The sequence below is a fragment of the Lissotriton vulgaris genome, chromosome 9 (assembly GCF_964263255.1).
Source record: "Lissotriton vulgaris chromosome 9, aLisVul1.2, whole genome shotgun sequence".
NCBI lineage: Eukaryota > Metazoa > Chordata > Amphibia > Caudata > Salamandridae > Lissotriton > Lissotriton vulgaris.
The window spans coordinates 615,016,045-615,043,425 of record NC_141697.1 but is presented as its reverse complement, the minus strand read 5'-3'; the positions used below and the strand labels follow the sequence as shown (position 1 = coordinate 615,043,425).

Here is a 27,381-nt window from a genome sequence, read left to right as displayed (position 1 = left end):
AGCAAAAACAAAAGAACATCAAACAACGAATGTCTGGCAACGTAAATGGATAAACGGCCTGAGTAGTCAAGTCAAGTCAAGTCAGAGAATTTATATAGCGCACTACATACCCAGAGGGTCCCAAGGCGCTTAGAGAGGAGAGGAGGATTATTTGTCAAATATCCACGTTTTAAGTTGCTTTCTGAATGCTAGGTGGTTCTGGGTAAGGCGAAGGTAAGCGGGGAGTGAGTTCCAAGTTTTAGCGGCCAGGTATGAGAAGGATCTGCCTCCCATGGTGGTCTTGTTGATGCGAGGTACAGTGGCGAGGGCTTGGCTGGAAGAACGTAGTTGGCGGGACGGGGTGTAGAAGGACAGTCGTGAGTTGAGGCATTCTGGTCCGATGTCGTAGAGTGATTTGTGTGCGTGGGTTAGCAGTCGGAAAGTGATCCTCTTATTGACGGGTAGCCAGTGGAGGTCTTTAAGGTGACGGAGATGTGTTCGTTGCGTGGGATGTCTAATATGATCCTGGCTGAGGCGTTTTGGATTCGTTGGAGTTTCTTCTGGAGTTTAGCGGTAGTGCCTGCGTAGAGTGTGTTTCCGTAGTCCAGTCGGCTCGTGACCAGAGCATGGGTGACCGTTTTCCTTGTTTCGGTGGGGATCCAGCGAAATGTTTTTCTAAGCATGCGAAGAATGTTGAAGCAGGAAGAGGATACGGCGCTGACTTGTTTATTCATTGAGAGTGAGGAGTCCAGGATGATGCCCAAGTTTCGTGCGTGGTCTGTCGGGATGGGTGCCTTTCCGAGGGCTTCCGGCCACCATGAGTCGTCCCATGCAGAGGGGGAAGTACCTAAGATGAGGACTTCTGTTTTGTCTGAGTTCAGTTTCAGACGGCTTTGTTTCATCCATTCGGCAACTTCTTTCATTCCTTCGTGTAGGTTAGTTTTGGCGGTGCTGGGGTCATTGGTGAGAGAGAGGATAAGTTGAGTGTCATCCGCGTAAGAGATGATGTTGAGGTTGTGTTGGCGTGCGATGGTCGCGAGGGGGCTCATGTATACGTTGAAGAGGGTGGGGCTGAGTGAGGAACCTTGAGGTACTCCACAGATGACTTCGGTGGCTTCGGACTTGAATGGTGGGAGGCGGACTTTCTGAGTTCTTCCTGTGAGGAATGAGGTGATCCATTCAAGTGCTTTTCCTTGGATTCCAATGTTATTGAGGCGTTGTAAAAGGGTGCTGTGGACACATAAATGCGTATATTGTGAAGGTTTGTATGCAGTACTCCGACCTAGTGCTGAGGCAACTTATTTTTCCTAGAAAGAAGCCAAAGAAGAGGGAAGACAGTCTGAGCTTTTGCCCCCGGACAACCACCAGGTCAGGATACGTGACTACAGACTGGAAGTTGGCAGGAAGTTGGAAGGTCCGGAAGAGCCGCGAGAGACGCAGGAGAGTCGGGGGCGAGCCGCGAGACCCGCGAGAGTCGCGGGAGCCGCTGAAGGCTCGCAAGAGCAGGGAGAGCCGTGGCAGGCCCAGGAGAGACGCGGCAGACCCAGGAGAGTCGCGGGAGACCCAGGAGAGCTGCGGGAGACCCAGGAGAGCTGCGGGAGACCTACAGGACCAGCGAGGGTTCGCAGCAGGCTCAGGAGAGCCGCTGAAGATCCGGGAGAGTTGGGGGAGACCCGTGAGACCAGCAAGAGTCGCGGCAGACCCACGAGAGACGCGGCAGACCCACGGGAGTCGCAGCAGACCCACGGGACTCGCGAGAGACGTTGAACCTAGTCTGAGTCTGAAATCTGCAGGGAAGCTTACAGAAGTGCACTGCAGGAGGAGAGCCGTGAGTAGGAGTGGAGTTGAGGCTCATTAAATATATACTACCCTGCCTTTCTCATACCGTTATTCCTTTGGGCCAGTCGACGCCAGGACTGCCCGGGGCCCTACTACAGCCGCCGCCCACACCCCCAGTGCCCATGCTGCCGGGGCTCGAACTACACTGCCCGGCAGCACTTGCGGCGCGTATGACACCAGCGCATGGGGGTAAGCGCCAGGAGGCGCTCAAAAGGCGAGCGGGTCACACCGGGACAAGGGCGGGGCCGTCTGCTGCCTTACGGGGTAGGAGGAGGCTGGGCCTCCCCTTTTGGCCCTCACGAAAGCAAGGTACTGTTTGAATGACGTTTTGTTATAATACTCGCAGCAAGTGTTGAAGTTACCAAGGTGATTGGAGTGGCTGCCATTTGTAATCCTGAGCCCCCTTAACTTTCCAGTATGAGTAAAAAGAAGGGCGCTGCTGGGACACTTGATGATTTCCTAACTAGAGATGAATCTGTATTAAGCCATGAAATTGAATTGGCCCATAGAAGGTTATCATTGGATCCTTCCAGTCTTTCCATGTATAGGCAGTCTGCTACTTCATCACCGGCCACTGTCTCGCATCAGAATGAGGATAGTTGTGTTCAAACCGCCCCAGCCATTACAAATGATTTTGTGGTAGAAGTACCACAACTTAAAGAGGGCTTACAAAGATCTGATGAATTGGGGATTGCTGGGATATTTACAAGATCACGGGTCCAAAAAACAGTAGGAGCACCGGAGGACAGACTAAAGAAATTACGAAAGGAGAAAAATACGGGTGAAAAGAAAGGGAAGCCCGGGTCCACAATAAGAAATAACAAAGGGGATGCCAAAGTGCAAGAAAATGAGGAGATCTTATGCAGGACAATTGGAGTACAAACAGACGCTGATCCTTGCTCAAATCGAGGCAAACAGAACGAGTAGAGGAAGGAGATGACCGCACAGTTGTGGACACTTTTAAAAATGCCTTAGATACTATACAGACCCACATAGAGGAATGTTTGAATATGAAAATGAAGGCTCTAGATAGCAAAATCAGTCAGTTTGATCTTACCATTGCCAAATTATGTGCAGTTATTGAAGATGGTAATAGAACAATAGAGGAGGGAGCTCGTTTATTATCAGATATGAAGTCTGCACATAAGGAATTTGAGAAAGTAAAAGAAGTCCAACCCCCAAATCATTCAGACTCCCATCAGTAAACCACACTATGATAGGGAGAAATTTAGAGGGATCAGGGGTTAGTGGGCCCGATTCATATTCCAGTTCGATCCAATAATATAATCGACCATGTGGCCAACAATAGTGCAGCTGTAATTACGTATAGCCCGAAGGCGATTGACCTGACTCCCAATCTAGACAACTTGAAATTACCTCCAGCTGCATGTCCCTATGTATTAGTATTAGCGGGTGTTCCAGTCCTAAATAGGGACCAGAAGGAATCTTGGGAAAACCTTAGGAATAAAGTTGTTAATTGGCTTTCCAAGTATAAAAGTTTGATCCCCGCAAGTGAAATAAAATATTAATGGTACGTAGGGTGAGATGGGTGGGTGATTCATCAAAAGTAATACAAGGTGACTGTATTGTTGTAAATTTCAGGTATCCTCGTACTGTTTATAGGCTTTTGAAAGCGCATGAGGAGAGGCCATCGCAAAGTACTAACATATATGCTCTGCTGTTGGGTTACTTCTACAAACCTGCTGTAGCAGGACTAATTCATACCCCTAGAAATGTTTTCCCTGAAAGCCTTAACAGATTCCAAGAACTATCCTGTTTGGAGGCTGTTGGCTGACTGCCAGTAACAAATGAAAATGTGATAAAACTGCAGGAGGGATTAGTAAAGTATAATCCAGAGAGGAAACATTTTCATTGTGGAGAATTGATAGTTGGAGTCGAACAAAGTTAATGTGAAACTGTTTCCCAAATTCCATTAGTAAGAGCAACAAGTGAGATCATGCTAGCTAGAGGAGCAAATGACACAGAAATAATGATGAGAGATGTGCCCCTGAGAGTTACAGGTCCCAAAAAAAATGCAGAATTAAAAATGATATCTTGGAACATAGCGGGCCTTGGTAGGAATTTTAGCGACCCTGAATGGAATAATTATATCGAAACAAGTGATATTTGTATCCTCAAGGAGACCTGGGCCATAAAGACTGTACATAGGGCTGGGTACACAACTTTTCAAATAGCTGCCATTCCATCTGAGAGAGGAAGGGCCTCTGGTGGTCTTGTAATTTGGGTAAAGGTGACTATTAACATCAGTATTAAACAACTAAGCATTGACTCCTTAGATATCCTTGGAATCAAAATTGTTACTAAAGATAAAAAGGTTTTACATTTATATAACATCTATAACATACCGTGCGCTCCACACATGGAGTCGCCTATAATAGAAAAATTAGATTCACTTTTGAACGCACTAGATATGGGAACAAGTATAGTATTAGGTGGTGATTTCAATTGTAATTATGAAGCTATTATATGGCTTGATACTATTTTTAAAAATGACGACAGCGCCAATAAGATACCCAATATAAATAGTACTGGTAAGGTATCATGTACCACCCTTGCTCTTCAAATTATGAAGGTTACATCTGGCCATGGTTTGAGAGCATGTAATGGACGTTTACCATCTGATAGTCCAAAGGTCCCAACCTTTTTTAGAAGCAAGTGCCGGAGTAAAATTTATTACATTATTTTATCTGTGGATATTTGGGCGTATGCAGTAGACGTGGAAATCAGACCAAGAATAGAAAGTGATCATCGCCCGTTAGAGCTTTCTTTCTACAGCAGTATGGTGCATAGTGCATCTAATAGTGGTAGTACAATTCTAACTAATCCAGATGATATTATAGTCAGTAACAATCGCCATTCAGTTAAATGGGCGTATGTTCTGGTGCATGATGAATTGTTGGCAAACATTTACAGTACTTTTGCTAAAACCTTTGGTTTATACCAAGTTGCCCGAGATGGGGAAAAAACTCTGCTAGATCTACATAAGGGTTTTTTTCGAAGAACTTATCCCGCTGGTAACTGAAAAGCAAAGAGATCTGGTAGAGATAGTAATCCCCAGTTAGTAGGGAAATCCTGGTATAATAAGGACTGCCGTACCGCAAAGGCTAATCTAGTTCATGCTTTAAAAAATTATAATATGTCGGCAGTTAGAGAAGCGAGATTTAATTATAAGAAGGTACAAGAAAAGGCAAAAGTATCTTGGGACGAAGAGATCTGGTCCAATATGTTAATCGCTGCCAAAAATAGGGATCAAGTGTCCTTCTGTAAAATAGTGGCCAAAGGGAATGAAAAGAAAAAGGATCGAGGGAAGTCTTTCTTGATGAGACTACCTAGATCAATCACTTTTCTAGGTTATATGATGTGCCCGAGGAGGATAGGGTCTCTCCAGAGGCCGAGTTATTAATGATTCCAAGTGAGGATAAATTAGACTTTCATTTAAAGGAAACTGAATTAGCTATCAATCAAGTAAAAAATGGGAAGGCCCCTGGATTAGATAAAATTCCCGGAGATTTATTTAAACATGATATTGGTATTTGGGGCCCATATATAAATTGCTTATGCAATGCTGTAGCTGTAGGTGAAGAAATTCCGGAAACATGGCGGGTGGCGGAAATCATTACAATTTTTAAAAAGGCGACAGGAGCGATCTGGCAAATTATCGTCCTATTAGTTTAATTGATATCTTACAGAAGATTTATGCAAGACATATTTTAAATCCTATAAATATTTGGATGGATGAAGAAGCAGTGCTCACAAAGTTTCAAGCAGGGTTTAGAGCCAAAATAAGCACTATTGATCAGGTCCTCAGGTTTTGCTGCCTATGTTGGAAGTATGTCACTTTAAGAAAGATTCATTTGTATGTAGCCTTTGTAGACCTTCGTGCTGCGTTTGATCTAATTCCCTGAAAATTGCTTTGGGAGACTCTCAGACATCAAGGCCTACTAGCCAACCTTTTAGAGCAGATTATAAAGTTACATGTAAATAACTACGCCGAGGTTAGGTGGGGTCCGAGGGGGGGGTTCACTAGATCAATACCGATTAAGAGAGGGGTTCTTGAGACTTCTAATGCTCTGGGTTAGACTTTGATCGACCCCTGAGCTGTTAATTTATAGAGATGGTCTGAAAGAAATAATGGATTTAGGTTGTTGTAGCAATGTTTTATGGCTTAAACATGTCAGATTTTGGTTGATCAAGATTGGCTTAGCAGATTTCTAGGATGATCCACATAGTTTATCTCCAATTTCGAAGAAGATACTGAAATCTTCGTTCTGGGCATATCTGGAGCAGAATGTGATGAATGGAAGAGTGTATGGATCATTAATGACTAATTTCCTCATGTTCAAGGATGTAACGTATTATGAAAATGTTCTTGATGAGGTATATCCACCGCTTGCTAAGACACTCTATATGAAATATAGATATGGTATCCTAAGGATAAATGTAAGTCTAGCAAAGTGGGAAAACAATAGTAACGATTTGTGCACTTTATGTTCCCATAAAGCCAGGGAAGATGATTTTCATGTATTATTCTTTTCATCGGCTTGTTCGCCACCCAGAAAAAGATGGATCAGATCTCTTTGCTTAAATATGGGTGTAAGATATTACAAAGATGCAGGAAGGATCTTAAAGACAGACACCAACCAGGTCATTATTTATGGCATCAGTAGATTCCTGTTAGCTGTAAATTTTATAAGAATTTAATTGGGTCTGAAATTTTAATCATACATTTTATACTTGGGAATTTATGAGCTGCTCAATGCTTATTGTTTTAATGAATTTATTTTAAATTGTGTATATGCCTTTTTAACGTATATGTATTTAAAATGTTTTTAAATGTAATGATAACTGCAGCCGTAATTGTTCCGGAGTTTTTGGTTGATTCTCTTTCCTACCCCGTTTTGGTACTACTTAACTATAATGACCATGTCTTAACGTATATATATGTGTTTTATGATGTTTTCTTTTATGGTACTAAATGTACAGAAATAAAGATTATGAGTGAATGAATGAAAGAGGGAAGTCACTCAAGGTTAAAGAAGCCAAAGAAGAGGGAACATGCTGAAAGTCAGCAGTTCGGAGAATCAGACTAGCCTGGCCCAATACAAGGCCACCAGAACCAGTTGCGTTTTGTCCAGCCAGACTACCTTAAGGATCTATGGAATCAGAAGCAGAGGCATGCTTATAGAAGACCAGAATCCACTCAAAGGTTGAGCAGATCTTCTAGCGATCAACGAGGAGGAAACTCTAGAGCACAGAAGGTCAGGCTTTTTCTGAGTATTTTTGGAGGTAACGGCTGGATTAACCAAGGGCACGCCCCACCTGTCAAAAATAGCTATGCCCCTTCCAGATGTAAACAGCACTCGTGATTGATAAGAGGTCTGCTGAGTCAGTCTGCCCTGATGTGGAAAGGTCCCATATTTACCATCAGGGAGATCCTGCGACATTCCATCCATCACAATAGCCTAAGAGCCTCCAGCCAGAGGGCATGGGACCCAACTGCCCCTTTCATGTTGCAATATTACATGTGATCAGAAGAAGTTGCAGCCCCTGGTTAGGGGTTGTCCCCTGGTGCACAGCGTATTAGAACAAATAAATGTTTTTATCAAATATTGTCTCCAGTTTCAAATTACGGAGTCTCTTATTCAAATGAATCTTTTTATTGATCACTTGGTTTCAATGATCAAAAGTTTTCCACGTGTTAAATATCTTCACAACTTTTATAGTTCAGGTGACTCGCGGTTATATATATCAAACATAAATCCATAATCCCAATGCATTTCGGGCATTGATGTTGCCCTTCATCAGGGGATCAATGTGGGCGTTGGTCAATGGTAACGCGGCATTAGATTGTCACCGTACTGGTACTCGAAGGTGATAAAGTTCTCAGGGTTAGTCAACACGACTGTGATTCAATCGTAGAAAGCTCACGAATGGTCGTTCGTGAGCTTTCTACGATCGTTTAACACAGAACTTTTAAGGCTAATTTTTAAAGGGATTTTATTCTATTTGTGCATTTACAGTCTTTTAATTTTGGCTACCTGTACAAAGTTCTTCCCACTCTCTGGTCCACCGCGGGGGCTCCCGATTGAGCGGAGAGAGTACTACGCTGATTTGCTGAGGCTGCCGCCATCTTAGTTGGTGGTGGTTGGCGGTCCAGCTTACTCATTACTTCCGGGGGGAACATAATTAATCCATGGCAAAATGGACACGCAGCGGGTGCGCCGCTGGCGTGCCTGCGGCGAGCCCGTCTGCGCCCATCCAAGCTGAGCGCCAGGGATGCTGCCCATGTTACTATCTACCCAACGGAACGCCAGCTATACTCTGGTAAGGACCTGCGCAAGTTAAATACTTCTCTTGCTAATAGCCCCAAAGATTGTGTTTGCTTAGACTTTAGCAATCTTGCCTTAAAGGCAGCAGAGGCCTGTTCTAAATGTGGCTTCCCATTACAGCTGGACCTAGCACCCCATACATTCTTCTCCTCCAATTTGACACCAAGGTTAAAAATCTTATAGTGCAACACGCCTCTCATTATCTCCCGGTCTGTGCCTAAACATAGGCTAAACATTTCCGAGCTAATTGGGGCTCATCAATTAGACATTCTCTTTATTACCGAAACCTGGGTGATAAGGTGGCAGGAGCGGATTTCTGCTTGGTTGTTCCTCAAGTTTTCACGGTATTTAGGCATGATAGAACTGAGAAAAAAGGTAGTGGAATTGCGTTAATTTATCGCGCCACCTTCAAAGCATCCTTCAAGCCCATTCCCCGCCTAGACTGTGAAGCTTTTCTCTTTAACTGTAAAAAAAGCTAATTGTCTTGCATTTAAAGGGGTTTTAATCTATCACCCGCCAGGGAGAAAAACTGGATTCCTTAACTCAAGTAAATCCCTGCTTGAAACCTGTGCTATTGAGAATTCAATCCATTTCTTGGGTGAATTTAATTTTCATCTCAAAGACAGCTCAGATTCAAACTCTCTCTCCTTAATCGATCTCATGACTATCTCTGGTCTAAATCAAATAGTTTCAGGCCCTACACTTGAGGCTGGCCACACCCTTGATGGCATTTTTACTAATAGCGAACTTACTGTGATCAAGGAGATGTTACCTCTAACATTGACGGATCATCTTTTTTCTGAACAACCCTTCCATGGACAAGGTCACTAATCTAGAGCAACTCACTAGGACCTATCATAATTGGAAAAAGGTTAAAGGCAATATGCTTAATGACAACTGTCTAAGGCCCAAAATAAACTCCCAGAAGATGTGGAATCAGCATCACTCCAATTTAATACCTGGCTCTCATCCGTTGCCAACAAGCTAACCCCTTTTAAAAAAAAACTCAAGCAGAGAAAATCACCCATTACCCCATGGTTTTCGGAGACCCTTAGAGCTAAGAAACAAGAGTGTAGATGACAGGAGAGGCGCTGGAGAAGCAAGTATAACGCCAGCGAACTCTCCAACTACAAATCCCTACTGGCTGAATATAAAAACCTGATATTGACAGAGAAACGCTTCTATTTTGCTAAACAAATTGAGGAGGCTAAGAACTCCACCAGGGAACTCTTTCAAGTAGTCTCCAAACTGTCTGTACCTCCAGAAAAAACACTACTGAGCATTCACAAGATTTTTGCAACTCCTCAGCGCAACACTTTTTGAGGAAAGTGGAGCAAATATATGTCATTTATGAGACTAAGACACACTCAGATGGAGACATCCTAGCCAATGTTGGCTCTTCTAATGTCTCGACTTTCTCAGATTTTAAACCAATCACTAATGATAAGATCACTACTTTTATTCAGCATACCAAATCAGGTTCTCCCCACGACTCTCTTCCCCCCCAGTTTATTTAAGCAAGCCCCTGAGACTTTGGCTCTGACTCTTACCACTATCTTTAATTCAATATCCGTTCAGGGTGTGTTTCCCTCTATTCGGAAAAGAGCATCTATTTTACCATTAATGAAAAAACCTAACCTCGATCCCACTGAACCAACCAAATACAGACCTATTTCATGTCTTCCTGCTAAACTGGTAGAAAAAGTTATGAATGAACAGCTAACTCACTATCTGCTCAACAACTGCTAGAATATACCAAGTTTGGCTTTAGGGCTGAACATAGTTCAGAATCTGCCCTAATTAAAGCCACAGATGAAATCAGAACAGTTCTGGTACAAGTGGCGCTGCTGCTCTGATTTTGCTCGACCTTTAGGCGGTGTTTGACACGGTCGATCACGATTTGCTACTTAAGTCTCTAAATTCTGTTGGTATCTCCGACAAAGCTCTCACAATGGTCTCTTCCTTTCTGTCTGGAAGAATACAATCTGTAGCCTTGGGCAGCTACGATTCTCCTTCCTTGCGGGTCCCACAGGTTTTGTCCTCGAGTCCCACTCTTTTTAATATTTATGTATCTAAACTGGCAACGCTTATTAGATCTTTCAAACTGGCTTTGACATCATATGCAGACGATACACAAATTGTCTTGTCTGGTTTTTAAAATACTCTGCCACTGAAGCAAAAATTCAAGGACTGTATGATAGCAGTCAACTCCGGGATGAGCCCTCATTGTCTTAGACTGAATTCAGATAAAAATTAAATAGTCATTTTTGGCAATTTCTCGCCGGGCTGGTCACAGAGCTGGTGGCCAGATGAACTAGGGACTGCATCCCATCCCAGTCGCCAAAGCAAAGAACCTTGGTGTGATTATTGATAATAAATTGAACTTTGAGGCACAGGTTAACACTGTCTCCTCGTCTAGCTTTTTTCTTCTTAAGGTAATCAAAAAAACTACCTTTTATCCCTACGGACAGCAAGAAAACAGGGATTACTTCACTGATTCTTGCCAAACTAGACTACTGCAATGAGCTCTATCTTGGTATGCCTGGGAAGCAACTTAATAAGTTGCAAATGATCCAGAATGCGGCCGCTAGGCTCTTGTGAGGAATCCCCATGTTTCACTCAGTCGGAAAACATCTGCAAAAGCTGCATTGGCAGTTAAGAGCCATTTCATCTTTAAGGTCCTTTGCATTACCTACAGGGCACTTCATGACACTGGTCTCCAGTTCCTGAGACGTCTACTGCACTGGTTTGCTGTTAAAAGGCATCTTCGTTCAGATGGAGCTAAATTGATAGCAACTCCGAGATTTTTTTAAACCAGCTGGGGTGGCAGAAGCTTTAGGTTGGCAGTCACTAAACTTTGGAATGGTCTTCCCTTTTTCATTAGAACACGTCCGACCTTGTCTGCTTTCCCGAAGGCCCTGAAAACTTGGCTGTTTAATAAATAGAGACCCTTGCCTTACATGAACTTGCCTATACCGGACCACTAGCGCCAAGACACCTCTGGGCATTTGTGCGCTTAATAAATGTATTAACATAACATAACATGGAACAGAGGCCTCTAATCTCCACATTATTCAGAAGAACCTCCCCAACTTAAAGCAGATGCAATAGTCACCACTGAGACCTCTGAAGAATGATCTACCACACATCAGGTTGGCATCCACCACTGAAAGTGATGCGAATCCAGTGTGTGAGATATCCCCAATGCTTGGCCTAACTGCAGATGGAGGGTCCATTGATGTGCCTGCATGCATTTATGCATGTTGTATCTGTTTAGGGTGAACTTAGCAAAAAGGCAGCGGAGCGTTGTACAGGCTCGGAGGCAAGCATACAGTCACCAAGAGATAGGAGAGATAACTGGGTTCTGGAAGCAAAGCTTTACTGTTCCTGCGACGTAAGGAAGTGTTCTCTAAAGTGTGGTTTCAATTTTTTCATTGGCATCTGCCAATGAGAAAGACATACAAGAATGAAGCAAGATGCTAGAAGATCAAGCAGTCTCAAAACCATCAAGTCTCGAACAGTAGCTCTTTTTTAAATATATCACAATCGTTTCCTGACCCTAGAAGATGTGTCCCGACCACCAATATAATCTATGTAAATACTGGAGTGACTAGTGTCAGGCCCAAGGCCATGCTGGTGAATTGGATGTGGTGTGGCCGTACTACAAAGCAGAGATACTTCCTCCGGTCGGACAAAAGGTCTAGCATATGAAAAATGCAAAAAGAACAATTGATGGACAGAATGTTGAATAATGTCAAACATTCACCCCTATAGAGATCTGGGGCTAAATCCATCGTTTTTTTGCTCCCCATGCATTCCAGTTTAAGCCCAGCTATATGCAAATCAGTCTTGACCCTAATCCCCATGGGAACATTCAAACCCGAACAGCCAGGCCAAGTCTTCCCTAGACCGGAAACAACCATACCAGACATGGGTCCCTTGCTCACTCTGTCACTGGATTAAAGCTAGCCTGGCTGATGAGGGTTGGAGCCCGAAACTGGTCCCAGGATGCTCCTTTCCGGTCCAGAGAGGATCTGGCCTGGCAGTTCGGGTTTGACTATTTACATGAGGAGCTGGGTCAAGCATTATTTGCATATGGCTGGATCTAAACTGGGGTGGCATAGTGAGCAAAAGAACGATGGATTAAACCAAGAACTCTTGAATGGGGGTGAGTGGTTGAAAAGTTTCAGCACTCTGTCCATCATCTTGTTGTGTTTGCCCTAAGTGTCTAAGGATATGCCCAGCCGTGGGTGCATTGCTTGCTGTGCCACTAGATTCAAGCTAGCTTGGCTGATGAGGGGTGAAACCCTGAAACCGGTCACAGGATGCTTGTTTCCGGTATAGGGAGGACGTGGCCTGGCAGTTCGGGCTGGACTGTTCCAATGAGGCACAAGATCAAGACTGATTTGGATATGGCTGGGTCGAAACTGGGGTGGCGAAGTGAGCAAATGAATAATGGATTAAACCCAGAGCTCTTGGCTGGGGGTGAGTGGTTGAAAGGTTTCAGCACTACGTCCATCATCTGGTTGTGTTTGCTAGCATATGAAAATACATGCACTGCATGTCCAGGGATAATTCATGGATGGCTGAAAAAACACTGAGGGTATAATACAGCAGGGACAAGAGGTGGGCGAGCCACGGAAAACTTAATTCAGATGAATGCCTCTGGCTCAGCTCAAGATCTCATAGGAACCTCGAGCCCAAAATGAGTCAAGCTTTCACAGGAGGCGATGCAGCATCAAAGCTACAAATGTCAACCATTTTTATCATGGGGAACCAGCTTTGAATCCTGGCAAATGTCATTGTGCCAGGAAACAAAAGTCATCAGTCTGTATCTTTCGTGAAAAGCTCTTAGGACCTTGGGCAATGTTTGCCCTATGTAAAACTACCCAAAATGAAATGTATTCTCTAATATCATCCTCTATAGAATTAAGGGGAAATGTTAACATTTGTTGTCAAAAAGAAATACCCATCTAATGGCAGAATTGCAAAGTGGGAAATTAAAAACCCCAGGATCAACCCCTGCTTGACTAAATTGTATGATCCTAGACAAATACTTTATTTCACCCAATATCCTTTTTGTTCACTATCACACATGAGAGCACCTTAAAATAAGTTTGCTCCAACTATCATAAGAATCTATGTCACAGATAGGGTACATATGGCCCCTGACTTGCTTGCCTCTTCGTTCACTGATTGTCATCAGGGTGCGGGCAAGAATGTTTTTCAGTTCGTGTTTAAAAGCCCTCGTTTTTATTAATAAATACTTCTCAAATAGTCGAATTACTAAAGGAGCTTCTTTGTTAAATAAATATGACTTTCTTTGCATTTTTAAGATGGCTAACATGGTTTGATTTTTTTTCTTTTGCAGTTTTATATAGCGCGAACTGGACTAGAAGGTATAGGGGCGCTTTACATGAGCGCCAGTTACGTTACACAAAGACACAAATGATGGTATGATTTACGTCAGGGCTCGGCTCGTCCACGGGCAGCTGAAGCAAGAGCTTCCCCCCCCCTCCCCCCCCCCCCCCCTCACGGTCATTGTGGGCTCGCCCACCTCCAGCAGAGACTACAGAGGGCAAGCAAGAAGTGACGCAATGACCGTGCATTCCAGGCTGTAGACTCGCCGAACGGTTGGTAAGTTTGGTTCAATGCGCCTGTCGTTGCCCGCTACTACAAATTGCGAGCTCTGTCAAGGCTTTACTTATAAGAAGGTGACGGTGTACGTCACCCCGTGACTTGTGTCTCGCCTTTCTGATACGGCACATGTAGCTCCGCGTGCAAGCTGAAAGCAGCCGGCACTGACACCTATCACGAGACGGCTGGAGTTCTCGGAAATCAGAGTCCTCCAAACAGAAACAACGGGAGCGGTTTTCCGCGACGACCGATCTGCATTCAAAACAACGGCCTGGTAACTAGAGGTTCACATAAAAAGAACGCCCCCGCACAGGGACGGCAAACTTTCGGAATTAAAAAAAAAGAATTGGCAACGCAGCTCTCAGCTGTGAATTAGTAGCAATATGACAGTGAGTCACCAGGCATGCCCAACTCACCTCCCCCACCCCAACGTGGAGGCAGTGAAACCCGAAATAAAGCAAAGTCTCTGTTTGCACAGTCAGTGCTGCTGAGCTGGGGCGAATCAGAGACAGTGGGAAGACTGCAGCACCCTCCCCCGTGCCTCCCGCCCTTTCTCCGCCTACCCTCGCTCTGTGGTTTCTCTCATTCCAGGCTGTTTATTGCATCCCAGCCAAGAGACTCTTCGAGGTCACTTGCCAACTCACCATTGTTTAGCGCACCCCTCCATTATCTGTAAAATGTTAGGAATAATGTGTATTTTTCTGTCTGTTAAACGTTTTATTCCTTCACGAGGCTGGGAAACTTAAGGGTTTCATTCCAAATATCAGCGATTCAAGATACCTAAGGCTGGCAAAAATAATAAGGCGCCCTCTCCCAGCTACCCCTCCCCCTGTATCTGGCAGCAACCCTGAAAAGAAAAAAAAATAGTAGTTTCAACTAAGTTTGCAAATCTTAAACGGAAATACGTTGATCTTTGGGGAAAGGGGTGGGGTAGTGTTTGTCGGTCTATTTTACTGCTCTCCAACCAGGACCTGTCGTTTGAATGCATATAATTGCATTAATAAAACTAAAATTTAAAGTATTTTGATTTTTTCTATAATTGTCTCCACTTCAGAATCTTCCAGTCCATTCACTCCACCTCGATTCCCCCCTTACCCCTTTTCACCCTTTTCTCTTTTCTTTCACGACACTGGCAACTTTTCTTTCTTTCTAATATTTACAATACCACTCCCCCCTACCATTACCCCTCTTCTTAGTGTCCTCCCCACCCAATCACACTAGCATTCTCTTCTATTAAATTAGCCCACCATGAAGAAACTGGAATGACTGCATTGAATGGTTTATTTAAGGGCACAGGACAATAAATAACAGTAACCAAGACAAACATGCCACAATTTTAGAACAAATGAATGGGGGATTTTGAGAAAAAAAGCATGTATCTATAGACTCGAGGCAATTTCAGACAGGAGACAGCTAAAATGAAGCCATTTTTTGCCACACAAACCCGTCTGATTCGGGTCTAATGGCATGTATGCAAGAACACTGAACTAACCATTAACCTTGGGTTCCGGAGCAGCGTGCTGCCCTGCATAAAGCACTTTAGCAGCTCATCAGGGGTAGCGAGCGCTATAGAGATACAATTACAATTCCTCCTGGGTGTGGGCCTTTTCCCACATGGTTCAGTAAATCTTCACGAAGGGCTGTGGCCAGAATGAAAGGCACTTCTTTTATTTTTGTAAAATGGGCCACCTTTTCTAAGACAAGGGCAAGTCATAGAACTGGGAAAGAAGCACCTGGTTCCCCAATTTTCCTTGATCACAATGAATTTAGAGGAGTTTGCCCAGTGCCCAGGTCAAATAGATGTGTGCAATCTCCTTCAGGAGACTAGCAATGCTCCACATAGGGAAGGAGAGCTTGGAGGGAAGGCATGTAGAGAAAAGGAAGACATTAATTACTGAAATGGAAGAAGGGAAATTAACATTATGATGAAAAAGAAGAAAAGGAATGGAGCGAAGGACTAAGGTTATTGGAGGCGTGGAGGGAAGTGTCAGTGCCAACACTTCAGTGGATAAACTGGACATGATTTTGCAGGAAATCTGTGTTTCCCGCTCTGTACTAGAAGTGCAACTGGGCGTGATATCACTTTATCTCAATTTATTGAAAGATGATCATAATAAATGAGCTGATAAGGTTAAAACCTCTTAGCAAACTGTGGAAACCATGGTACCACAAGTAAAAGCCCATGAAGAGCAACTCTGTTAAATGCGTCAACAGATTGATTCCCTCCAGGCCCTGGCCGATGATGCAGAAGGTCGTGCACGCTGCAACAACCTCTGAATTGTTGGCTTACCAGAGGGAATAAAGGGTTCCAACCCAACAGAGTACATAGAAACCTGGCAGAAAAATTGTGTGGTTCCGATCGGACTATCTGCACACTTTACAGTTGAGCGGGCACATCTGTGTCCCTACACGTAGACCAATACCTGGCGCCAACCCACGTCCAACATTGGCCAGGATCTTGAACTATAAAGACCATGATCACTTGTTACAAGCGGCGCGGGATAACGGCCCATTACAGATCGATAATGTGAAGGTCGTAATATTCCCTGATTATACTCTGGATGTACAGCGTAAAAGGTTTTCCTTTATGGAGGTGAAGGCGCAGGTCCGGGCAGCAGGTCTGTCGTTTGCTTTATTGTTCCCAGCAAAACTGAAAATCATATATAATCAGCGCTCATTAGTTTTTTGATACTCCTGACAGTGCTTGGGACTGGCAGGACAAGACCTTTCCCGATGTCCAGCCTGCCATACAAATGAATTCTTTGCAACCGAAGTCACACCGCCCCGTAGGCTTAAGAGAGGACTCCTTACCCAGAATTCGGCCTCTAGTCTTCCCCTTTGTCAGCAGGTGATAGAGGGCAGGCAGGGGGCCATTCGAACTGCCTCAACCTTCCGTACATCTCGCCAATCCATTAGTACCAGTCCGTCCGAGGATGCCAACACGGACTTAGACTCTGACGGCAGCGTGGCACTGTTCCCCTCTGTGGTCACGCAACTTAGCAATGATCCTCTGGCGTAAACTGTTTATGTATTATTTGACACATTTCTCCGGAGTGTGCTCTCCGTCCACTACAAGTTACTTGTACAGGTTGACGTGCTATTGTTACAGTCATGCTTGCTTATTCTCCTTGCCGTATACAATGTTCTTAGAATAACTGCATGACAGGTAGGGATGGTTTAGTAAGTTCCCTGGCCCTGACCTGCGTTTTAGGCATTTTCATACATTGCTCATTGCTGTTGTCAGGATACCAATAGTGTTAGCGACCTTCCCCCACAGGTGTTAGCAACTGTTAAATGTGAAGTATGTTAATCTTGTTTTCACGGTTTGGTCAAACTAAGTTTGGTTGATGGACCCAGTATTGGGACATTGTTGAGTTATTTGTAATTTTGCCGCATGGTCTGGGATTTAGGGGTGGGTATGTGGGGGTGGTGGTTGGGGGTGAGGACTGGGGAGGTTTATCATTATCTCCTGATGATGTCTACTGCCAAATCTTAAGGAACATGATCGAATAACCCCACTACAATTTATTTAAATGGGTAATAACTCCAAATATAAAAATGTCACCCACAGAAAGACTAATTTAACAGTTATTTATTCATCATAGTCTCAAAATTCATTTCTTTTTATAAACTTTTTTTATATATAAATTATACATAAATATTTTTGGTACATGCGTGTGAACACATGATAAATAACAACATTCGTATACACAATAAGCAAATAATCACATTACAGGAGAGCCCTGAAAAAAATAAAGAATTGTCAAAACTATACAAATGACCAACTAACCTACACATAGACAAAGACTACGTGAACATTGATACGCAGCTATGAAACTGAAAAAGTACATGACAAACAAATAACATTATACAAAAAATACATGAACAATGTACCACATATCACAAATATGACAACGAAGGTGAAAGCGCTGACGCGCATTCCGGAAATGCCACTGCTTGAGACTTCCTTCTTCAGGGCGCACCCTTCCTCATTCTAGTTTGTGGCCATATCATAGCCATCCACATTCAAGGTACACATAATATAGTGCATGAACGGGGCTCTAAAGACTGTGGGAACAAATGGGCAAAGGATAAGATACGTAGATCTAAAAACCACTAAAATAGTCAAAGAGAGCAAGAGACTCAAAACTGATCGTGGAGGGAACCATCACCAATAAATAAATGTGGATCACCATATGGTAAGTGGTAGTGAACAGAACACACCTACATATAACAAAGTAAAACAGCCTTGAAAGCCCAAAGAATGAGGGCAGAAATAAGAACAGAGATAAGATAATATAAAAAGAATACATAAAAAGAACAAACCTCAGAAACAGTACACAGTGGGAAGCATGAAGTAGCTATAGAGTGTAGATACAATGGTATCGCACCAAAAGATAAGATACCTGGAGACATGGAAAATGAACAAAAAATGAGCGGTAGTAGCAACTGAAAGGGAACTAAAGAATGCAGTGTAATAAGAACACCTACATATAAAACAGGGGATCCAAGGACCTTATGGCAGGGCCACACTGAGGATACGGAGGAGAGGAGGAGAATATGTCCAGTAAGTATAAAATATCTACACAAGAGATAATACAGAACCAATAATGATGAAGAATACCCTCGGCACAAAATGAAGTGAATAAGCAAATAGGAATAGCGAGCCAAACTCACAGTCACAACTAATCCAATAGAAATCACTTTCTGTCATGGCTGGATATGCTGAGCTAGAAACATCTCCATAGTGTAACTGGGAACCGGGGTATCTACATGAAAAATATGAGAAAATGGCGTGAAAGAATAGAAGGACAATGCAAAGCAGCGTGTCAGAAGCTGAAGTGAACTCTTACCACCAAGTCTTGTGCAGGAACAGAAATCGAATATTTCCCGACTCCCTCTAAAAGATCCCTCAGAGCCCGTTATAAAACTTGACCCTTAGTCACCCTCCAGGGGGAAGGGGGATTGGATAAAATAAGAAAGAGAACAGAAGAGACTGCACTGGAACTCTTCTTACTGCTTCTCTTTTTCAGTCCGTTATGAAGACTTAACTTCTGAGAAACCTGGATTGTATTAAAGAAAATGATTAACATGCACCTAAGTACTCTAATATATATTTGGTTCTATTCCTAAACAGACTTTACCTATCTTTTCCAGCGTGCTTGCCTCTCTCCTATCCTCGTTACGTTTATTTGTCTTAACTGTTTTCTTATTTCAGATGATACCTATTGAACAAGATTGGGTTACTATATCTGTTGTTGTTCTAAACTGGATTATTGTATTACTGAATTAACTGCCTACCATATCATCTGTATTGTGCTTCTTTAATCTGTCTCTCAGTATTCTAGTTGCATTGGAGTACTTGCCTTATCCTAAATAGCTAAACTAAACGTACACAACCTAATATATACCCTATTTAGTATTAGCCTTTTACTAACTATTTTACATTTTGTGCCAGATTTATTTTGCTGTATTTATACTTTGCTGAATTTCTTATCTCTATATTTATGTCCTTTCTTTTCTTTATTCACAGGTCTTCATAAATGGAAAGAGTTCTGGTAAGTATTATTCAAGACTGTATTCTAAATTCGTAAATTGAACTTCAACCTTTTCTTTGATGCACAACTAAGTATAGCCAATATTAATTGTACAGACCCCCCAGGATATAGCGGCATGGATTAGCAAATTTAGCGACACAAAAAAGGAAATTTAGCGGCACAAATATGGAAATTTAGCGGCAATTTTGCGGCATTTTTTTGGCCATTTTTCCTACAACAAACACAGATATCTTTGTTTTTGAGTTATTTAGCAACATGAAGCTATGAGACTCTATTGCTGCTGCTTTCTGTCCCGAAGGGAGACAAGAGAAGGCACGAGTGTACAGGAGATGTGCATACCATATGCATGTACATCTCCTGTCCCCGGAGGCTGGCAGCGCCTTCAAACTCTTTTATGCAACAAGACTTCATTTTACTACACAAAATGAACCCCTTCTTCTCAGGTTGTACTGCCCATTCGTCTGGGTGATGGAACTGTATTTTTGGATTTCAAGGCTAGTCCTCACAACACTGCATTCATGCTTCCAGAAGTGATATGCCTGCTGAAACAGGATTACAGTGACAGCATATTACACTGTCTGTGTACTTGCGTTACAACGATCATTTAGAGTAAAAACATGGAATTGTTCAGAGTGTGACAAAGCATCATCTCATTGGGTTAATGTACCTGAGAACAAGATCTCTAAGTAACCAGAGGGGTCAAGAAGTTAAAATACATTGTTGAAAAAAAATACATTGTTGACTCTGACTTTCAACCTTCTGAGGCTGATAACAGAAAGAGTGGCTCAGTTGGCAATATTTAAAGCACAATAATGGCAGCGTAAGGCAACCTACACGGCTTGTAGGTCTAATCCAGATCTTTCATGCAGATTACTGACTACAGTGAAGTCATTAATTAGAAACAAAATACAAACGTTTCTTTTGCCTAAAAGTACTTTCTCTAAATGGAATGACTTTTATAATCTCAATTAAAAAAAATGTAAAAAAATAATGAGTCAAATAGCTTATCAGGAAAACTATCCGGGCATTTATCAAATGATTTGTCAACGGTGGGAATCTCTGGCTTTCATCAACCTTTGCGGCAGGTGAAGGCTGCTGGCACAATAATACAAACTTGGCAGCAGCTGCCCCTGTAATTGTCATAGGATGCAGCCGGCATGGTTATTGATTTGCCATTACCCCCTTTCCACATGTCAGATAAATAATTGGTGCGTGCATTTGCCACTATTATTTATGGCACGTGCAAAACAGTGGCAGGCTCAAAGGGCGTCAGACCCCCTCCCTCCCTCGGAGTGTTTGTCAGCCCGGGCTGAGACAGCCCCGGGCTGGCGGCCTCTTGTCTTAAGGCATCTGCAAGGGGGGGAGGAGGGGGTGTCAAATTCCTACAGCATAGGCAGAATGGAGGGGCAGGGGGCTTGAAGGGGTGAAAACAGAAAACAGAACAAAGCCTAGTTAACAGGTCTTTAAAAGAGCATTCACTTGTTAAGTACTCGGGTGCAGCTGCTTTAAGACAAGACGGCCGCCAGCCCGGGGCTGTCTCAGCCCGGGCTGACAAACACTCCGGGGGAGGGAGGGGGGTTGAAGCCCTTTGAGACTGCCACGGTGGGTAAAATATGCATGCCTTCAGTGTTTTGGGCACATTTTCTAAATTTCGCGGGCAGTTTTGTAAAAATCGCGGCATTTTTACAAAACTGCCGATTTCGCGATTTTTTTGCAAATCGCGAAATCGCGAAATGCTGGGGGGTCTGATTGTAACATGCAAATTGACTTATCTTTTCTTTCTTCTCTTTTCAGGAACGCTGCAGACGTTGGAGGCCTCTTGCCGAAGTCGCCGAAAAAACAGAGCGAGACTGTTGAACTCAATTTCACCAAGTCAGAGGCTCGGCGACAGGAACTGGTAATTGCTAACTGTCGTTATTACTATAACGCAGTAGAAATTTTGCTTCAAGACTAACTCAGAACAAGAATTTACCGGAGCGCTTCCTATAAGACCTTCTCTGAGATTCTCCTCAGTGAAGTGCACATTAGAATTACATCGCCCGTTTCACCTGAGCCCCCGCACCTGCAGAAGGCAGAAACACTAGACCGCAACTCCTTCCATAGAGTCAGCAGCCATCTTGGAATTCCAGCTTATGACTCCAATATCTCCATCCATTAAGTAAGGGGCATTTTTCTGTATTGAACCAATGGGATCTACCTGACAAATTGGATTCTACATGCATAGCTTGTTGAGGAGTCCTGACAGTACCCCCCAACAAGGGAGGTCCTTCCTTTCTTGGTTTGGTGGGAAATTTTTGATGGAAAGCCTTCATTAATCTGGGAAAAAAAGAATTTTTGCCTATGCCTCCAAATTTTGAATGAAACACTAATTGGTTACGGATAAACAACACTTTATTAGTTTACCCTGACAATTTATGTCTTTGAATCGTTACTCAGTTTACAAAAAATTGTCTTCATTCTACATCAACAGACATAAGATCGCCATCAACTTCATATCTGGCCATATACAGTTCGAAAAACAATTTGTGCATATATACAGTGCAAAAGAATCAATAATGAACGTTTAAAGAAAAACTTTTGGTCATAAGTGCATGATCGTGACATGGACAATTAAGTCATGAAAATAGTGAGCAAAATAAACATTTCACAATAAAAAATCACAATCGTGGGGAGAGAGAGAGAGAAAAAGTTTTCTTCGAAAATCAACTCCCAACTCCTGAAACAGATTCAATCATTATTGTTCAGGGAAATTGCCCATTTTTGCATCAGTAACGTTGACCCTTAATGTCAGAAAAAGTGCCGACGCGTTTCGAATCCTATTACATTATTTGCAGGATTCTCATCAGGGCGGTGTGATTCTAGTCCATGGGAACTGTTTGTGAAAAGAAAAAGGGGATTTTGTTTAGCAAACGGAGTCCTCTAGCCAGTTGTACTAGTAACAATAAGCGCATCTGAATGCGGCATACCTTATATTGTTTTGCCCAAAGTTGCTCCTGTTTAGGTGAAGGATCGTCTATGCCAAGGGGTTTGGGCTGCAACAGAGCGAGATTTGAATAAGTACTACATTCGAGTGGGTTTTGCTCACCTAAAGCAGAGTGCATGGATCAAAGGTTACCTTCAGTGTTCTCAACCCTTCGGCTAGTGTGCCGGTGTCAGGAAATAAATCTCGATGCTGGCTTGTTTACATCTCTGAAAAAAAGGGATTTAAAGAGAATTGGGGTTGGTCCTGCTCGCTCGGCCGTGCACTGAAAAGGGAGCACCTGGAGGGGGAACTTACTTGTGGACGTTTCTGCTCGGGCGGGAAAATCCTCACCGGTATTGATAAATCTCTGTTGTCAGATCTGAGGGGGCAAGGAGGGGGTAAAATGTCACTACACTCGTTCTTTGCTATCAGCGCGAAAACGAGTCACAATGTCAAAGGGTCTGAGTCTTACTGTGAATCTGTGCGGAGAGCTCCGCTTGTCAATCCTACTGCAACCCGGCACACTCTGGTTGTGGGTGTCCGCAGCAGTGCCGGTTCTCTCATACACATAACATGTGATGAGCTCTCGACCAATCAGAGCCTCGGGTGATTTATAGTGCTTTGTGGGAAATGGTGTTTGGACTCGAAAAAAGGGTTTTATGCCCTGTTGATTTCACTAAGAGTGTTTAGGCCCTTGTTGACACTGTCAAATTTAAGAATCAGATATGCCTCCTTGCGTAATAACATAGTCTCAACATCAGGATAGCGTTTGGGATCTATCCAAACCAATGCTGTCCATTTAAAATCATTTTCGGTGTGATTGTTGTTTAAAAATGTTCCACCATTGGCGCGGACATAACTTTTCTCTTTATGCGTGAACGGTGTTGAGTTATTCTAGCATTAATGGGCTGGTTAGTTTTGCCGATGTACACTCTGTTGCATGGACAAACCACCGCATAGACGATATTTCGGGTCTTACAGTTTGTAAATGACTCGTGTTTCCACTTGATGTCATTATTGATGAAAGTATCACCTTCTAATGTTGTGGAACATCAGTGGCGTCACTAGGGTTGGTGTCACCCGGTGCGGGTAACTCATGGTGTCACCCCCTCACGACTCACCGCATGGACCTCCTCCCCTCCGAACCCGCCAGTGGACACAGTTGGCAAGTAACGTTTGTAAATGTAGGTCCTATATTTACAAAGGCCATAGAGAAAAATTGAATTCAACAAGGTTGGAGGTAAAAGATTTTTCACACAACTGCACAAATTGTAGGTGTGAATCTATGATGCCTACACTTTAGTAGGTGCGAGTCTGCATCGCTTTGGAGCGGCTTATACTAGAAATGAGTGTGTTGGTGACAGTGCCTAGGAAAAAACTTTAGTGATCTAAGAACAGCAGAGTACCCTGGGGGATAGAATGGGACGAGGGGGCATCAACTCAGTGCTCAAAGACATCCATGTCCTGAGGTTGCATTAGCAAGCTATCCATTAACAAGTGACAGGGAGCAGAGGGCCACAGGGTGCTCTAATGATGAAATTGTGGTGCCAAATATCTGTACCAGCTAATAGCAGAGATATGAGAGGGGAAGCAGCCGAGCGGAGACCACTGTGTCTGCCCGCAGTGACTTCTAAGAGTCCTGAGGATGGAGAGGGACAGCCAGAGAGGGCAGCAAGGGACAGGGAGGGTCAGAGAGGGCAGAGTGGGACAGGGAGGGTCAGAGAGGGCTGAGTGGAACAGGGAGGGCCAGCCAGAGAGGGCAGCATGGGACAGGGAGGGTCAGAGAGGGCAGAGTGGGACAGGGAGGGTCAGAGAGGGCAGAGTGGAACAGGGAGGGCCAGCCGGAGAGGGCAGAGTGGGACAGGGAGGGCCAGCCTGAGAGGGCAAAGTGGGACAGGGAGGGCCAGCCGGAGAGGGCAGAGTGGGACAGGGAGGGCCAGCCGGAGAGGGCAGAGTGGGACAGGGAGGGCCAGCCGGAGAGGGCAGAGTGGGACAGGGAGGGCCAGCCTGAGAGGGCAGAGTGGGACAGGGAGGGCCAGCCAGAGAGAGGGCAGAGTGGGACAGGGAGGGTCACCCAGAGAGGGCAGGTTGTACACAGTAAAGTCAATATGGACGACTTCTTTTAAGAACAGCGGGCTTGGCTCGGGGCTGCAGATATTGTCTTAAAGATAATTTACTGATGAAGCATAACGCTGAGAAGGCGGTGCGAGGTAATGTTCGCCCACAGAAAACACAGAGCAACCCCACACAGCTTCCTGCATCCCCCCGGGCTTCGATGAGCTATTTACGTTCCAATGTATTACAATAATCCCTCCTTGGTTTATTTATTTATTTATGCGTTTTTATATAGCACGGACTTTACCCGAAGAGGTCAGAGCGCTTCACAAAAGGAACAGTAATGATACATGAGGAGAAAATTACAAGTGAACAAATTACAACAGCAAACATTAAATTACATGAGGCAAAAGTGAAATATGTGAGCAAACAAAATACAAGAGGTAGCAAACGGTACAATTATAGGAAGAAAAGTGACAGGTGTGCAGGTTACAAAGGTGTACAAAGGTATACAAAGTACAAGTAGCGGTATAAAACTGCAAAAAGAGCCAAGGTGCAATCCGTCCTGGAGGAGTGAAGGCACCCCGCCCACAGCTAGAATCCTGAACTATCAGTCCACGGAGAAACACTGATCACCCCCAGAGAGATTCCAAGGCAAGCGAAAGCCTTCCAGGCGCTAGGGAGAGCAAACAATGGTGGGACTCTCACTGTCTGCAAAGTCTACACAGTGGCCATAGGGCATCATTCTGAGCACCCAGCTAACCATAAATAGCTTGGCCCCTTGATGTATAAGATATTAAAACATCCATCTGCTATAGCTCACATTTGTAACTATGCAGGCCTTATCGATTGTAACTGTGAGCTTTAAATATTCGAGTTATTTACTTTACATACATTCAACCTGATGTTCTGACTCAATCGGTTTCCCCTAGCAGGACTTCATGCAGAGTGCAGGGCAACTGAGCCTGCATCAATCTAGAACAATTTTCAATACTCAAGTTCCCAAAAAGTGAAATCATTCAGATGTTCACCAGGCTAGAGTGCTTTCTTTGTGCTGCATATTCTTTGAGTACTAGACTGATTATGAGTTTGGAGGATGGGTACTCTATTATAAGCTTGATTGATAACCCATCCACCTTATTACAAGTAAATTCACAGCAGGCCCTAAATTCTTGGCCTTAACTTGAAAAAAACTGTTTTTGAGGGACCTTTGTAGGCCAATAAGGTTGAGGTATTTCTTAGGCCTAGGGGAAGGATGTTCATTCTAGGCATGATCAAAAGGCAACAGGAATGTTTTTCTTGGTTTGACTTTTAGGAAAATTGGGACTTGTTTGGTCAATTGTAAGTACTCAAATCCTTTTAGACAGTGTTTATTAACCTTTGGTGTTTTCAATAGCACCGGTCGTGATATGAGCGTTGAATGTGAAGACTCATGCGGCGCTACTCGGAAAAAAGAAATTTCATGACAAGAAAATGAAATGTATTGGACATATTCCAAAAAGAATTTGAGACTAAAATAGCAAATGAATTCAAATTGTGCTGTTAAAATGTCTGAATAACAGTTTTGAAATTGCAATGATATAAAATATACTATAAAGGGTATGGGTTGGTAAAGGCAAATGGGCTGTGAGTCGCTTATGTGCTATGTAAGAGTTTGCTGCCACAAAAAGGTGATTCGTTATGAAAATATCAAGGAAATCTTAAGAATAAGTTCAACTACACAGTAAAAACATGAGGAATTCTTCTAGACTATGTTCAGTTGTTAAGTGTTTTCTAAATTATTTCTTTTGGAAACCACTGTGCAAATTTAAGCAGTGCTCTTGTTTTGATTTTTTTACGTCGAAGGCGTTATTCAGTAGCAATAATGAGTACCATTACTCACTGCCTTTAGCATAACGCATTAGGCGTACTGCAATATTTATAACAGGCAACTACATGACAGGGAAAAGAAATCTTCCCATTGCTCGCGCTGCTTTCGACTGCATCTGGTTGCTATTTTGCAAACTTCAATGCATAGCAGGCCAGTAATAGTGCACTTGATAGCATGTTCAAAATCAGATGTAATTGTTTCCGCTGTGGGGTGTGAAGTTTTATGTCTTTCTGTTTTCTATCCAACAAAACAAACAGCCACGGAGCTGAATGCTTGTTCATTTCATGTGTATGGTGCTGCTTTCACACTCTGAGTTATTTGACAAATAAACTTCAAGCAATTTGAGAACCTCGTAAGTTTAGTGGGACCCGGAACAACATTAAACATTACTAAAATTCCTCCAGACTTTGAACGTGGGGAAGTGAAATGGAAGACTTTTATATGCATTGGGTATCTGATGCATGAACGTCATATTAATATAGGACTAGAGGAGAACATGTCTCAGCGCGCGATCCCTTCATACAAAACATCCTGCAGGCTCTGACTTTGCAACTAGACTTGAATGACAAAACAACAACTAAGCGAGGACATAGCACTTAGAGATCCCTGCTGTTAGTAAGCGCTATTTGTATGTTATGAGATGAGGAGGATGATGGTGATGAAACATGCGTATGCTCATTTGAATGCGATTTCACTGACTGGTCTGTGAAAGAAGTTACGCCCACTATTAAATATCTGATATGAGATGGGATTGTCGCTGTAGTTGTGACATCTTTGTCTGTCATTCGCTTGAAGGTCTGAGAGAGCAGAGTGCAATTACCATGAATGTGTTTTCACTTCGGATCTGCCATGGCTATAGCTAAGAAAGTAAATGGATTCTGGCATGTGCTGATGCTGATAATTGTGTATAATGTGTTCGTCCGAGTCTCTCATTTCAATACCTGTTCTCGCAGAGACAGACTGAAAGTAAACGGGGGCTTTCTGTGCTCCGTGGCTGGGAGACCGCCAGACAGTCTCGGAGCCAAGCTGCAGCCAGGTCCGTGAAAGGAGAGCAGGATCTTAATTTTCAGTTTTTAATAGAGCAGCTTTGCTGAAAAAAGAAAGTTTAGCAAAAACACTTACGCGGATACC

General features: G+C 43.4%; 1 protein-coding gene across 1 annotated transcript in view; it reads left to right on the top strand.

The window, feature by feature from the left end:
- Positions 1-2,834: 2,834 nt before the first annotated feature.
- The window catches only part of LOC147691960 (uncharacterized), a 48,474-nt gene continuing 23,927 nt past the window's right edge, over positions 2,835-27,381 (top strand). Inside the window, exons 1-3 of the mRNA XM_086939488.1 lie at positions 2,835-2,907; positions 19,264-19,363; positions 21,158-21,276. Coding sequence (XP_086795614.1) covers positions 2,835-2,907; positions 19,264-19,363; positions 21,158-21,276 — 292 coding nt within the window. The remainder of the gene's footprint in view (positions 2,908-19,263; positions 19,364-21,157; positions 21,277-27,381) is intronic.